This window comes from Phocoena phocoena, chromosome 5 (genome assembly GCF_963924675.1).
Source record: "Phocoena phocoena chromosome 5, mPhoPho1.1, whole genome shotgun sequence".
Taxonomy (NCBI): domain Eukaryota; kingdom Metazoa; phylum Chordata; class Mammalia; order Artiodactyla; family Phocoenidae; genus Phocoena; species Phocoena phocoena.
In genome coordinates, this window is record NC_089223.1 from 30,862,526 (window position 1) to 30,878,643 (window position 16,118).

General features: G+C 42.7%; 1 protein-coding gene across 1 annotated transcript in view; it reads right to left on the reverse strand.

Moving 5' to 3' along the window:
- Positions 1–13,042, reverse strand: part of GATB (glutamyl-tRNA amidotransferase subunit B) — a 72,619-nt gene extending 59,577 nt beyond the window's left edge. The window contains exons 1-2 of the mRNA XM_065877205.1: positions 12,852–13,042; positions 10,775–10,925 (exon numbers count right to left, since the gene is read on the reverse strand). Coding sequence (XP_065733277.1) covers positions 10,775–10,925; positions 12,852–13,027 — 327 coding nt within the window. The 5' untranslated portion in view covers positions 13,028–13,042. The remainder of the gene's footprint in view (positions 1–10,774; positions 10,926–12,851) is intronic.
- Between the last annotated feature and the right edge of the window lie 3,076 nt (positions 13,043–16,118).

The following is a 16,118-nucleotide window of genomic DNA, read 5'->3' on the forward strand; positions in this document are numbered from 1 at the left end:
AATATACACATACCTGCAAAATAATAGCACCTACATTAATCAGACTTCCAACAGTTATGGTAGAACAGAGACTGGAGGCTGAGCATTAAACTGAGGTGAGAGAGAGAGAGAGATGGTCTGCACAGGCATAAATTTCAAACAGACTTGATGCCTTGCTGAAATCTTGCCATTACTGGAAACATTTGTAAATTATGAACAAATAGACTTGTATATCTCAAGACATTTTATCAAACAAATATATTTCCTTTCCTATTTTTCTTCCCATTTTGCATCTCACATACAAAATATTACAAGTAGAGAGTTGGAATGACATTGATAAATAGGAAATAATTGACTCGAAGCAAATAACCTAAGATTCTGTCTATAATTCTACAGACAAATAATGATTTAATAAATTAAGGGAGATTCTGTATCAGAGTGAGGGGTCTTATTAGGTCAAAGCAATGAGCGAAGCTGAATGCCTGCTAATAAAAACAAAGAATGTTGTCCTTGGTTTAGCTGTAATCCTGCCTACCAGCAGGAAAATAGGCTGAGTAACCTTTTCAGTCTGAAGATTTATGATGGGATTCCACATAATTATAAAACTAAAGGTAAAATAAGAAGATAAAGTGCCTGTAGTCCTAAGAAACATTCAGAAGAAGGGTCACTAATCAGAATGGAGAGGGGAGATTGTAACCACCGGTAAAGACAGCAGCCTAAGTGATACAGAGCTGGTGGTGCAGACATGCTGGGGTGGGGGGGACATGGGGGATGAGGACAAGTATTATGTCTTCACACACAGACATTTACATACACATATAAATGTATAAATACACACAGCCAAGCTCGAAAGAAAGGAAATCTCCTGGGGCCCACATCACCCAGGGGTATAACTGCAGGAGACAGAACAGCAAAGGGGTTAAGAGCATGAACTTGGAAGCCAGACCACGGGGTTTGAATCTAGCTTGTCCACTTACTTTCTAACTGGGATAATGACAGGAGCTGCCTCATAAAGTTTATGAGGTTAAAATAACCACACGCACATAAAGAAAGCACTCAGTAAATGTTAGTTGACTCTACTACCATCAGCATTGTTAACCACACTGAAGAGACACCAGTTGTTGGCGATTTCAAGCACCTGTGGCACAGAAGTCAAGGCTGGCATTCCACTGGGGGCAGGGAGCCGGGAGCCACAAAATCTTGGTCCAGCCAGAAAATCTTGTGCCACCAACTGAGGAGCTGATATGGAGGAAGCCACCCACCTAGAGTCCCTGGCCCTGCTCCTGGCGTGGGTGTGGGCTTGAAGGGCGGCACCATCCAAGCAGTGTGACAGCTGGGGGCCAATAAATGGACAGAGACACTGTCTGTTCAGTAAAGCCCAACGGGCCCTAACACAGTCACCATGAATTCCTTCCAGAGGTGCTGCCACAGTCCAGGGGCGAGTCTTTACGTGGAGATATCCCACTGAGTACTGAGCAGGATAAATAGAAACAAATCCATACCTGGACATATCCTGGCCAAAGCTATCAGAGAGGAAACACAGATTTCCTACAAAGGATACAGACTTCTCGTCGGCAGTAACAGACGTCTGAGGACAACAGAATCATGTCTTCCAAGCGCTGAGGGGACAGAACTGTCAGCTTGGGATTCTATATTGTCATTCAAGAGCCAGGGAGAAACAGAAGGGACTGGAGGCCAGAAAAGCTGAGAGTGGACCACCCAGACCCAGAACTCAAAACACACTAACAGAGGCAGGAAAGAGCACCCAGGAGGAGGAGTGTGAGATGCAAGAAACAGTGTTGGCTAGAGAAGGAAAAATCCGATGGGGGCCTCCTCAACCTTCCACGGCCCAACCCCAAAAGTTGCCTTTAGCTGTGGGTGGAGGGGCACCCCTTCCCTGAGGTTCCAGTGGGAGAGCTGTCTTTCTCCCTGTGCTCCAGGGACAGTTCCTGATTTCTCAGGTACCTGATTCTATCAATAATTTCCTCTCCCCTATATGTCACTCCTTTAAACCTAACTTTTGATTGTTTAACAAAATGTTAGAGGCACGTATTTAGAAATAATTCACAACGAAAAGCAGCAGTTCCCGCCACCGTCCGCCGCTAGTCCTGAACCCCCTTCAGATCTTTGAGCTGTCATGTCTGGTATTTACCTTCCTATTTTTAAACAATATGCTGTGCCAGGGGACCTTTGGAAAATCCATCACTTTCTGGCCAAGGCTATTGGCCATTTGCCACGTAACAATCTTTCCTTAATCTGGGGAAAAGACAGACTTGACAAACTGTCCCAAGGACCCAATGTTCTTGTTTTTGGAATATGGAGCCACCAGAATAGGCCCATGCCATTCCCAAGAGATAATGTATATCAGTTACAAGGTGAGATATTTTGCAATACTTTTATGTTTTATTCTGTCCCATAGAATTTACCCGTGCTTGTTACTTTATCACATTTCTATTCAAGAACAACATAAGCCGCCCCTAAGTGCAAGCCCATGATGACCTGAATGACATCAAAGTAGAAAAGTCAGGTTGGTAGGTAGGTAAGTCATTCCACCCATGGGGAAGCAGGGACTCCTGCCACATGCCTGAACTTGGCTATGAAGGATCTAGAATGTGAATGAGGCTTTCCTCCTAAGAGTAGGGTAAGGGTGGGAGTTACAGGTGGGGGAAGAGGTGGGATGCTGTCACTTTTCGAACTTTGGGAACAAAAAAGAGAGAAATTTCACCAACAGGTGGCTGAGAAACCAGCAGAGGTGATATCTGACTATTACTTAATATTATCTTTATATAAAAACTTTTTAAAAAGTTTTGTTGAAAAACCTTTTGCCTAATAATTTGTCTCTTGGGAGCTCTAAATCTTTCACTCATTATCTTATTAAAAAAATAAAATGCTAAAAGAAATAATAACAGCCAATTAAAAAAACAAAACCAATCAATCAACTTAGGGCCTGAAAAGAAAAAAGAGGCTCCCCTTAATCTGTGGCCAAAAGTATTCCTAACGCATATTCTTACATTACTTTTTTCTTACTTTATCAATTTAGGACATGACTTCTGATTATGGTAGATAAAAATTTAGTTCTTTTACTTGCCAATATCCCAATTATATCACAGTTTTTTTTTTACATGAGTGGTTGGTGTTTCTATTATTATGTAAATATGTCTCTCCGCTGAGCTGTAAAGTACACACAGATTACATGTCCTTTCTTGAACGTTTTGTTTCTTCCTGAAGTCAACAGGTCTTTCATTTTATCATTTGCTTTATTTTCTTACTGCCTATTCCTCATTATTCTCAAAGACTCTGGTTTCTCAGACTCACAGACGCAGAGAACAGACTTGTGGTTGCCAAGGAGGGGCGTGGTGGGGGAGGGATGGACTGGGAGTTTGGGGTTAGCAGAGGCAAACTAATATATATAGAATGGATAAACAAGGTCCTATGGGACAGCACAGGGAACTACATTCAATATCTTGCGAAAAACCATAATGAAAAAGAATATGAAAAAGAATGCACATATGTATACCTGAGTCACTTTGCTATACAGTAGAAACTAACACAACATTGTAAATCAACTATACTTCAATAAAATAAAGACTCCAGTTTCTATGTAAAATCTCTTATTTACACAAGCATTAGATACCTGCTCTTCCCTCCCCACCTCCCTTTTTTTCTCGAAAACTCTCTGTTCTGGAGCCATCTCCGTCTCTCCCACTGCTACACAGCCAGCAATCTGAAGCCTCTCCGTGACTTCAGCAGGTTCCCGTTTAATGGAAGGACAATTTTTTGAGAACCTGCCTTTCTGAAATACCATTATTCTACTGCCACACTTGATTTATAGTGCTGGATACAGAATTCTAGGTTAGGATGATTTTTATTTTTCCTACGATTTTTTGTTTGTTTTTTTTTGTTTTGTGTTACACGGGCCTCTCACTGTTGTGGCCTCTCCCGTTGCCGGACGCGCAGGCTCAGCAGCCATGGCTCACCGGCCCAGGCGCTCTGCGGCATGCGGAATCCTCCAGGACCGGGGCACGAACCCGTGTCCCCTGCATCAGCAGGTAGACTCTCAACCACTGCGCCACCAGGGAAGCCCTTTCCTACGATTTTTAAAGGCACTATTCCATTATCTTCTAGCTTTAAGTGCTGCTTTGAGAAGTCTGATGCATTTCTGATTCCCAGTCCTTTGCGTGTGACTTTCCTTCTCTGTAAGTTCTAGTATCTTATCTTTATCCCTGGTGTTCCAATTCTACACTTCATGATGACAGCTCTGCATGGGAGGCTATTTTTATTCCTTGCACTGGGTCACTGGCAGGCCATTCTGACTTGCAGATGCATGTCCTTCAGTTCTGGGAAATTAATCTGTGTCATTCGTTTGATAGTTTCCTCTTGTCTACTTCCTGTCTTCTCTCTTCTGGAACTCCTATTAATCAGCGGTTGGACATCCTGGATTGATTCTCTAATTTTCTTATTTTTTCCCCAATTGTCTGATTGCGTGTGTGTTACACTTTCTGGAAGATTTTCTTGATTTTATCTTCTGACTCTTCTGGATTCTTTTTTCCATCCTAATTTTAATTTCTAAGAGCTTTTGTTCTGATTGTTTATTTTTTAATTTTTTAAAAAAGATTTATCATTTATTTATTTATTTAATTTATTTCTGTCTGCGTTGGGTCAGGTCTTAAGTTGTGGCACACGGGATCTTTGTTTTTTTTTTTAATTTGTGAAACAAGTTTAGCAAAAATATATTGAGAATAAAAGCCAGAAACTGGTAAAGAAAAGCCAACCGAAAAAATATACAAACTCTTCCCCCAAGTGATGAGACCCTCTGGGGAGGCCCCACGTGAGCCTGTGCTTTAAAGGCCGATGTGGCAGCAGTGCTTGGTTCAAGTCCATGGAGAGAAAAACTACAGGGGAAATCTCACAACAACACTACACTATTCACTGTTCTGGGGCTGGCTTCTCTCTAGGATGGAAAAGAATTTTGAGGAAAACCTTCATATTAGTACAAAAAAAAATCATATAGCTGTTTCATAAGAGCAAAATAATCAAAGTCATGGTTCCCAAGGCATTCAGGGTCTGAGTCCTTGCCCAGGCCCTACCCTGGTCTCCTCTCCTGAGTGATGGCAACCAGAAAGTAGGCCGGGTAACACCGTCAAGATTAAAAGAGGTAAGAGTGATCCTCAGAAAAAATACTACTCTATACATCTCAGGTGAGATAAAAACATTTCATATGCCAATTACTTTTCAATCATAACTTTAACCTTAAAAAAATTGAGCGGGAGGGCACCCTGACGTTCTGAGATTCAAGTGTAGCTGTAATGATGTGTAGTCAGGTTCGTCTTTGTTGAGGCAAGTGGGATCTTTTGTTGCGGCATGCAGGCTCTTCATTGTGGCATGTGGGTTTTCTCTTCTCTAGTTGTGGTGTGCAGGCTCCAGGGCACGTAGGTGCTGTAGTTTGTGGCATGTGGGCTCTAGTTGAGGCTCACGAGCTCAGTAGTTGAGGCATGCGCACTTAGTTGCCCCGCAGCATGTGGGATCTTAGTTCCCTGACCAGGGATCAAACCCGCGTCCCCTGCACTGCAAGGCAGTCTTTACCACTGGACCACCAGGGAAGTCCCTGATTATTTATTTTTATTTTTATTTATTTTTTTTGTGGTACGCAGGCCTCTCACTGTTGTGGCCTCTCCTGTTGCGGAGCACAGGCTCCGGACGCGCAGGCTCAGTGGCCATGGCTCATGGGCCCAGCCACTGCGCGGCATGTGGGATCTTCCCGGACCGGGGCACAAACCCATGTCCCCTGCATCAGCAGGCGGACTCAACCACTGCACCACCAGGGAAGCCCTGATTGTTTATTTTTAAATGGTGGTATCCTGTTCTTGTTTCAAGGATGCAGCTACCTTCTCTTACCTTTCTAAGGATATTTATAAAAGCTTTTAATTTTTAAAGAATTCTTTTACCCTGTGCATTATCTGTTGCCTCTTATTTTTTTGTTTTCTTTTTATTTTGGGCTGTCCACTACATTGGAGAATTTCTTCAAATGTCTGGTGATATTTGGCTGTCAATTTATACACATACACACACACACACACACACACACACATATATATAAACACACACACACACATACACACACATGTATTTTTAAAATTTACCTCTTTAAATGATCTTTTTTTTTTAAGAAATTTATTTACTTTTTATTTATTTAGTTTTGGCTGCATTGGGCCTTCATTGCTGCACGCCGGCTTTCTCTAGTTGCAGCGAGCATGAGCTCCTCTTCGTTGCGGTGTGTGGGCTTCTCATTGTGGTGGCTTCTCTTGTTGCGGAGCATGGGCTCTATGTGCATGGGCTTCAGTATCTGTGGCTCACGGGCTCTAGAACGCAGGCTCAGTAGTTGTGGCGCACAGGCTTAGTTGCTTATCAGGGATCAAACCCGTGTCCCCTGCATTGGCAGGTGGATTCTCAACCACTGCGCCACCAGGGAACTCCCAGTCTATTTATATTTTAAAGTAAGGTACTACAATGCTGATTAAGCATTCTATGTAAATATCCAGGGCTTGCTGATTGGTGGCCTTCATTCTAGGACAATCAATGAGGTGGCCAGGTAGCTTTTTTAATTGAGATCCCCCTAAATGTCAAGTTCTGTCAGGTTCCTATGGGTTCCTGCTTGGGGGAGGTGGGAAAGAGAAGAGATGGCCATACCAGTTCACTTGAGCTCCTCAAACGGGGCAGGGAAATGATCGGGCAGGCCCTGGGGTTCAGAGTACAGATGCTGTCTGACACCAGTACCTCTTGCTCTGCCTGGGGTCTCTAGGGGGAGTGTGTCACAAGCTGAATTTCTCCCCAAACTATAGATTCCTATGAAGGTAGGGCAGCTACCGAGGGACAGGAAAGGACCTCAGGTCTAACTGCTCTGTATCCAGACTCCAAATTAATCCCTTTGTCTTCACCTCCCTCTGGCCCTCCACAATACCTGTTGATCTCACATCCGGACCCTTTCCGGGGTTGCATAGGGCACACCATCTCATTTCTGACTAGTGTCTCTTTCTGAAGGCTTTCTGTCCCTTTCCTGGGTTACACTTAATTTCGTTCTGCCAAGTCAGGCCCTCCTCCATCTACCATCTCATGCACGTTGGTCTACTCTCCCATTCTCTCATAGGTTTATAACTTTGAATTCTTTCACTGTCATTTCAGTGGGGTTTCTTTGGGGTAGGAGGAGAAGGACAGATTAACATGTATACATTCAATTTGCCACATTAATCAAAAGCCTCTTTAATTGTCCCCTCATTGGCTCCTTCTCATCAGCATTAAAATTATTTTTATTTTATTATTATTATTTTTTTGTGGTACGCAGGCCTCTCACCGTTGTGGCCTCTCCCGTTGCAGAGCACAGGCTCCGGACGCACAGGCTCAGCAGCCATGGCCCACGGGCCCAGCCGCTCCACAGCATGTGGGATCCTCCCGGACCAGGGCACGAACCCAGCAGGTGGACTCTCAACCACAGCACCACCAGGGAAGCCCTTAACATATTTTTAAGTGGACGATACCTTACTGTTGACTATAACTCATCAGCATTGAAACAATCTCAAGTTTCTCCAACATTAAGGAAAATTAGGCTTTTTTTTTTTAAACCGACTCTCTTTATTTAATTATTTTTTGGCCACGCCCTGCAGCATGCGGGATCTTAGTTCCCTCACCAGGGATTGAACCCAGGCCTTTGGCAGTGAGAGCGCGGAGTCCTAATCACTGGACTGTCAGGGAATTCTCTACTGCATTCTCTTTTCCTTCCAAGCCAAACTTCTTGAAATAGTTGCCCACACTCTCTCATCTCTACCTCAACATCCCCAAGTTCTTCGACCTTCTGCCACCTCCCTTCTAACCCCATCGCGGAAACGCTTCCTGTAAATATCCCCCTTAACAGATCCAATGACCACTGCCTGGTCCTCACCTTACTTGAATCTCAGTAATACTGTGTACTCACCCCTCAAAATATGCTGTCCCTTCGAGTCTCTGACCTGGTACTCTCCTTACATCTTCTTACCTCTTTGCAATGAGATGCACACTCCTTAGCAGGGCTTGTATGGTACAGACTATGCTTTCTATGCCAGTCTCACCTCTTGCCACACCATATTCCAGTTCTGTGCTACAATGCGCGGAACTTCTTTCAGTTCCTAGAGCAAGCCATGCCCTGTTTTTCTTCTGGTCTTTGTGCATCCTATTCACTTTTATTTGGCCAAACTTTGCAAATTCCCTATATCTGTGTTGAACGCCCCTCCTAGAGCACACTGTATTTCCACTACCAGCATGTTCATTGAAAAGTACTGCAACTGCCCACTTAATTGTCCAAGCTCCGTGAAGACAAGACCCACAGCGATCTTTTACCTTCTTCAAACCTGTATCATTAGAACTTCTACGATGGCTAGTGCATGGGAGGCATCCAATAAATGTCAGTTGAGCGAATGAATGAAGACACAATCAAGAGAGGGGGAGAATCAAATACTTACAGAAAGACACACTTTATCATATTTTCTCTTTAATGGGCCAGCAGAGCAAATGAATCTGGTCTACAGAAAAAGACTTGACACTATAACCTAAGTTCTTTTGGTTGCCTATTTCTATCTTCTTAACAGTGTATCTAACAAACGGTCACCATTTTTTGCATAAAAATAACCAAATGCGTAGTCAGAATATCAGAGCATCAGTACAGCATCTCCACAGGCTTAGAGAAGGCCAACTGTCTAAATGTTTCAGCATATTTAAAATCTCTATCTAGGTACATCACTGGGTTTTGAAGGGCTGTGGGAATGACAACATTTTATTCTGGTAGTTATGGTATAATTTAGGTCACACACTAACATAGGTCTTTTAAAGACAGAAACATTTCTGAAAAAGAGGCAGACTAGCTCTGTTGCGAGAATAACCCATTAGGCTGCTCAAACAATGAGTGTGGTAGGCTCCAAAGAGGAAAAACAAAATCCAGCTCGAGCAAAACAGGATTTCTAGCTTTTGATTGTCATTTAGTGAATGTAAGCCAAGCTCTCAATGTGCCAATGTCCCAAACGACTTCACCGTCATGTTGATATGCCTATCACTGGGCAAGTATCTTCTTTGGGGGCCTAACAAGATGTCTTCAAAGCATGTTGACATTTAGTTATTTTGAATTGTCTCTAATATTTGACCACAGTTAGCCACAAGTAAACAGCCTATCTATAGAAAACATGTCTATCTGCAAATAGATGTTTTCAATGTGAACTATAATAAATACCTTGCTCGTTACTATATTCCCAGCTGGAGAAACCTAGAAAGAACTCAGCAGTTGTGTCTAGTCTCTTGATAATGAACCAACCACCATGTGGAAAAAAAATGTTTTGAGCTCAGAAGGAAGAAAGAAGAGGTGTTGTGATGAATTGCTTTCCATTCACTTGTCTAAATAGAGATTACTTTATTTCTACTATAGCTGAGTCTCTGCCCCAAAAAGAATTCGTACATTCATAACTGGAAAATTGTCTCTTCTCAAATAAAAACAATCTCTCCATCAACAGATACTCTAGGGCAGAGGGAGGGAGGAGGGAAGGGACAGACAGTCCTATACTTGTCTTCTCCCGGAAAGACCCAACAGCAAGTCAAAGGTGACCCTAGGCATGGTTTACAGGAATAGGAGTCCTCCATGACAAAAAGCACAAGTAAGGAAAAAGTTCCAAGACAGAGACACTGCCCTAGTGTTACCAAAACGTTGGGTGCAGCAGGTACTTTGGAGGCACTGCTCATGACCTTCCATGGCAGTGACTCTGGGAAAAGAAAACCTCTGCCTCTGCACACCTGCCAGTGCGCAGTTCAACCAGTTTTCACTTGTATTTAAATGTTAGAAAGTGTGGAACTCACCCAGGAAACCTCTCCCTGCCCGCATCACCACCACTTACACATTCCCTGCAAGGAGGGCAGGAAACCCCACACCCAGTTGATACTATGTGTCCCGGACAGACTATGAGTCATGTATTAGCCCAAATATTCACATTGTTCTTTCCATCCTTTCCTTCAAAATTCCATCCACCTATGTGAAAATATATGCGAAAAATCTTGCTGATGAGTTAGTACACTGGACCCAGTCATTGCCAGTTTCAGTGAGAATGAATAGATAAATGAGTAGTTCACTCAAAGCATACTGTGGTTGACTTTTTTCTCCATTACTGACCGGTTCTTAATTTTCTAAAACCACAATCATTATTGACCTTACACCGTAATATCACGTGACATATGCTGTTTCCTTTGACGAGACTCCCCCGCCTCTCCCTCCTCCATGCATCTGCCTGACTCCCGCCTGCCTTCTCAGCTAGCTCAGGTTGTTGCTCTTCCAACAACCCCTCCTTAGCCAACGCTATCTCTTCCCCAATTTCTCACAACAGTCCTTCTCTTACTGAATTCGGTAAGTCCCTGCGTGGGGTTCCAAAACCATACTCCGCATATGACCTCCACAGGAGCAGTGACACAGTACTCTGTGCGTAAGACACATCTCCCCAGCTAGTCTCTGAACTCCTCAAAGGCACGGTTTGTCGCTCATCTTTCTGTTTCAGTTCATCGCACAGACCGGACAGCCTGATACTGAGTAAACAATCTAAATTGTGTGTGAGATGAATCCACGAACAAACGGATGACGTTTAGACTTAGAAACAGAACTACAGAGATGAGTCTTTGGAAAACATTTAGTCCAACCCACTTCATGCAAAGCTCCCTAAACAAGTCTTTCCTAAGAGTTATGTTCGATAAAACATGAACATTGTGTAATGAAAACAGCATACAATAAAAACCTTACCGGCAAAGTTCCAGGCAGAGATGCATCAAAAAAAGATACCAAAGAATTGGGAGGTGCTGCAAAGTCGACTTGAGATCCAGAGAAGAGTTTGGAGTTGGAGGCAATCTGGGCATGAATCTCCAAACCCACCACAGCTGCCCATTCACGTTCACTAAATAGGAAGACAAAATGGTTAAGAAGTTCTTAGATCCGTCACCATGCGTGAATTTCTAAGAGCTGAAACCACAAATGTTAATTTTCTATTTGTGTTTTTAACTTATTAAAATTTTATATCCTACTTTAAAAAATGTGTCATACTGTATTGGTGACTAAATCAAAAGCAATGCAAAATGAACACCTACAAGGCCGGCAAAGCAAAATTCATTTACAACATGGCATAAGGAGAGTTCACTGTGCAAACAAGAAGGTAACAGAAAAGAACAATTTGGCATCTGAAAACAATTTAGAAATGGGTATCAGGTGGTGACTGCTTGGCTGACTAATGAAAAGCAGCATTTTCTAAATTAACTGTGCTTTGTCAATTAGTCAGTCAGCAAATGAAGAAAGCTGATCTTGTGAACGGTTTTAGAATTAACATAAACATCAGGATTTTACTAGAGAAATAATGGTAAATAGTTGCACATCTCATTATTAAAAAGGAAGGGAAATTCTCAGTCATGTTTGGAATTCATTTTCTAACAATGGTTTGCAAGTAAAGTAACCAGAGTGACAAAGATATAATAGATCACCCTTCCTGGGAATTTTGTGCAAAGGGAAACATTAAACCATTGCAAGTGGCTTTTTTTTTTTTTTTTTTCTGGTTCCCCAGATCACTTTAAATTCCAAAGATCTAGTGTCAGGTTCCTTTGCTTGTTTTGTACTTGACTGCTACCAAACCTAAGAAGCTGCAATAATGCAACCTAAATGCTACAATAATCTCTTATCTGGCCACTCCTACTCTATTGGGTCTGTATGAATATTCCATACAGAGGTCTCTCCAGGTTCTTATAAGTGTGCTTATTCCATGGGTTATTATTAAACCCATGTATCCTAGGCAATCTGCAGATCACCTGGTGTACACCTACTCTCTCCATAGTCTGCCTGTTTCTATCCTGCTCTTCCCCCAAGCCATTTTCTATATTATCGAAATTTTTGTTTACATGTATTTGGTTTTGTTTCAGTCATTTCAACACATGAAGTTCTACATCTGTAGTACTGATGAATTCCTTCTTTTTAAAGTTGGGAAGCACAACCTGTAACTGAGAGGAATTAAACGAAGAACTTATCAGAAATTTGCATTCACTAAAACCTTATTCAATGTATTTTTGCAGTTTCGTTACATGAGAGAAAAAAATACTTTCCATTCACAGTGAGACAACCTAATTTATGAAAGGAATAGAAACAGTGTTTCCGGACATTTTCCCTCTGTTCCTCCAACAGAAAAGCAAAAATAATGGCAACCTAACTATCTCAAAAGAAAAACTGAATATTAGACACATGCCTTATGTTTCTGTACTTAAAAATAAACTATTTAGGTCTCACATAGTGAAATATAAACAGCTGTTCAGTGGATATTAAGCAAAATAAACAATACTTTCTACATAACCAGAGGGAAGATCTGTCATTGGCTGCATTCTCCTAGGTCTAGACACACATGTTCAAAATGAAACGCCTCCACAGATAGGTGGTGTTTTCTGACTAATAATTTACAACACTGCTGACTCGTAATAGCTCTAAATAATGTCAGGTAAATAAGATTCATCTTCTACTGTCACCGACCCCGCTACTGGTGCTATTAGTTAAGGTAACTGAATCCACTCTTCTGTCTGTGCAGCTTTCGAGTCAGGAAAACACGTGCTATTTTACACTCACAAATTACCCAAATATGCCTGTCTACCTGTCTACCGTTGTGGGGACGGGGCTGATAGAGGGCCAGTTTCGTGCTCTCATTTAGGTTTCAGCGCTGCAACTTATAGCCCAGCACCTCCCGCCCACCAAAACGTCTAGATTGAAGGCTGGGCTGTAGTGGCCATTATCTCTCCAGTCCCGCAATTCCACCTCACGCTTAAGCGGGGAGTAATGGTACGAAATAATATACCCTTTCCTCGGTTTCTGGGCCGTGATGAGGGGCTGCTGAGCCACTGAGCTCTGTCCCCTCTTTCCGCTGGACGTAGACCCAGTTGGAACCCCTCTTCCGTGGCGAGAAACGCCGCCAATCCCGGCGAAAACCCAACGCCTTCCTGGACAGCACCAGCGCAGGACGGGCGTCGCCATTGCCTCGCCAGAGTCCTGGTCAGGTGATACGGCCTCCCTCTGCCGCAAGACTCTCTGGGAAGCGTAGTTCTGGAAAGGGCTAAACCGCTCTAGGCTCGGACCGGAAGACTACTATTCCCAGGGGGCACTGCGACTCGAAGGCTTCCGGAACCGGGAGGGGAGGGGAGGGGAGAGGAGAGAATGAGAAATAGGGGAGAGGGTGGGAGGGATTCTGTGTTGGAAGGTGTGACTCCTCCTAGCGGGGAGCTGGAGAGCTTTGTAGCCGTGAGCACGTGTGTGAGTTTGAGAGCGAGCAGGTGGTGCCAGAGATCCAAAGCGGAGAAACCTGGCCAGGATTTTATAGCCCAGTTAACCTTTCGAGCTGAAGTAAATGACCTTGACATCTCCGCGAAGGCTTCGTGAACCCCAAACCCACTCAGTAAATTTTTTGTTTCCTTTTCCACTTCACACACCAATTTGTGCATTAATGCAACAAATACCTATTTGCATGCCAACTATATACCAGACACAGTTCTTAGGCACTGGGGATTCAGCAATGAGCAAGGCAGTTATGGCCGTTCTGCTCATGGAGCTTACGTTACTGGTAGACGAGACGTACCGAAAAGTTAACGAAAATGGGATGCTTTCACATAGATAATAAGGACTATATTTCAGCAGAGGTGCTTGGAGACAAACAGACCTAGATTGAAACTTCAGGAACATTTTAACTGATTCTTTTTGATCCTGGCCAGTATTTGAAACACTTTCCTTACCTACGAGGAAGTCTTGATAGCAGCTACCATCATCCCAGTGGACTTCTGTTTTCCTGCTTCAAAACTCATCCCCTCTTGAAACTCCCACTGATTTCTTGTATTTGAACACACAATTTAGAATAGCCATTCAACCATTCTCTATTAGATCACCCTATTTTACAACTCCGCATAGAGCTTATGACTATCTAATGTCTATATCCTGTCTCCACTAGCTCCTTGAGAATGGGGAATTGGTCTGCCTTATTCAACACAGTACTACCAGAATACAGAGTAGGCCCCTCAAAAATATTTGTTGAATGAAGTAGCACAGTGTGAAGAATGCATTTGACAAGGGATGAAGTGGATGCCCTTTGGAGTACTAGTTGTGTAGGAAGGAGATGATGACATAGTGTGGTGGTTGAGGCAGAGAGAAATCGACCTCTGTGAGATAGATTAAGGTGAGATAGATTAAGGAGGTGAGATTGAAGGACTTGATGATGGATTGGATATGATGGTGGAAGACTAGGTGGGGGTCAAGTAACCCCTGAATTTCTGAGTTGTACAACTGAATAGCCGATGAAGTTATTCACTGAGATAAGGAAACTAGAAAAGAAACTGGTTTGCAGGAAAATATGACTTTGGTTGCCTTGGCGACATACAAGAGGAGAAGTCAAATAAGCATCATTGATGCCTAACTGCGTATGGTATGGAGCAGGGGGAAAAGCTGCATACTTTATATATTTCACACTGGTAGATTTGCAGTTATTGATCAATAACCTGTTGATCGGGACTACAGGGGACAGGAGCATCCTGTATCTTGGAAGTGGGCATGGGCATTCTTTAGCCAAAAGGACAAGGAGATCCTTGCTACCTTCCCACTGGTAACCAGCCTACTTAGGAGGCAATTCACTACCTAGCATGAGGGGTTTGAGGGTGTTTGGAAATCACTGTAAGAGAGAGCAGCACACCTCATGAAAATCCTTATTTATGGGCAAAATGTGCTATAATGGAAACTCATCTTTGTTTATGAGGTAGTATCATGTAGTAATAGCATATCCCACCCCACCACTAGAGGGAGAGAAAATCCTATGCATGGAAGTGTATTTGATTTCTTTAACAAATGGACACCTTCCAGCTTTGAAGCATATGACGTAGTCCTTTAAAAATCCTGCAGGACCTAATGTCTCCCTTCTCCCCCAAGATTATCTGTCATTTCTGGAAATGCCCATTGGTCTCCTCGTACTTGGTCTAGTGTCTAGGGGTGCATTGTTTTCTCTTCTGCCTAGTCAGGGGCTCCCACCAAACCCCCTACCACGGAACCGTTTCTCTTGCCTTCCTCGTGCATGCCAACTCTGATATCTATCAGAATTCTTACTGACAGCGCTCTAGCTGAGAGAGTTATTTTGGTTTCACCGAAAAGGTGGCTGTCATCTGGAAGACACAGAGATTTTCATTTTTAAGAAGCTCAGAAAGTGGCAGGACAGGGTTCCTAGCAAAAACATTTTCTTAGGGAGAGTCTCTCAGCTCTTATTTTATTCACATAATTGACACAGGACAAATAAATTTAGAACAGGTTCCTAAAAAGATATGGAAGCCAGGACAGAATTTCGAGTTGTTACTTATAAATGGCGGTAGTTAGGAAGTATACCTAAAATAACATGCTTGGTTTTGTTTTGTATTCTTCAGAGGGTCTTTGAATATCAGAGTTGGAACAGACTGGCTTACCTCTGTGTTTGACTCTAAATCCCCCGGTATCTGTATAAACACATTGATTTCTTAATACAAATAATTTCCCCCCCAATTCTAAGTGGTGTTTAATTGTAATCACTTTCTTTCGCATCCTTTCACTGGTTTGAGATGGGCAAAATGATGTGTGGAAACACGGTATTCTAGGACTTATAACTTCTTCAGTATCACGAGTACAATGTGAGGAAATGACACAAGTGACTCTAAGTTTCCAGTTTTTAAAATGAAATAAACAGTTTTAATGGAAACACTAAAATTTCAAGTAAAACTAAAAGGAGGTCATTTCCACTCCTCATTTTAATAATGTATCCTGGCAGTATATCTCAAAATCGATTTGTATACAATTTTGAATCTGAAAATTGTGTTAACTAACCTATTTGATTAATGACTTTTGCTTTGTGGAAACAAAGGCGACACTTTAACGACACCTAGCAGACTAATAAACATAATGTCCCTTGCAGTCTAACAGAGCTGGATGTACAGGGCTATCTTAGTATTTTTTAACACAGTTGTGAGTTTAGTTCCTCTGTGCAACTGTTAGTTTCTATCTGTTCTACGGCCACAGCAGCTAGCCTGCTGCCTTGAATGTTACATCGTGTGGGGAGGGAGGAAGG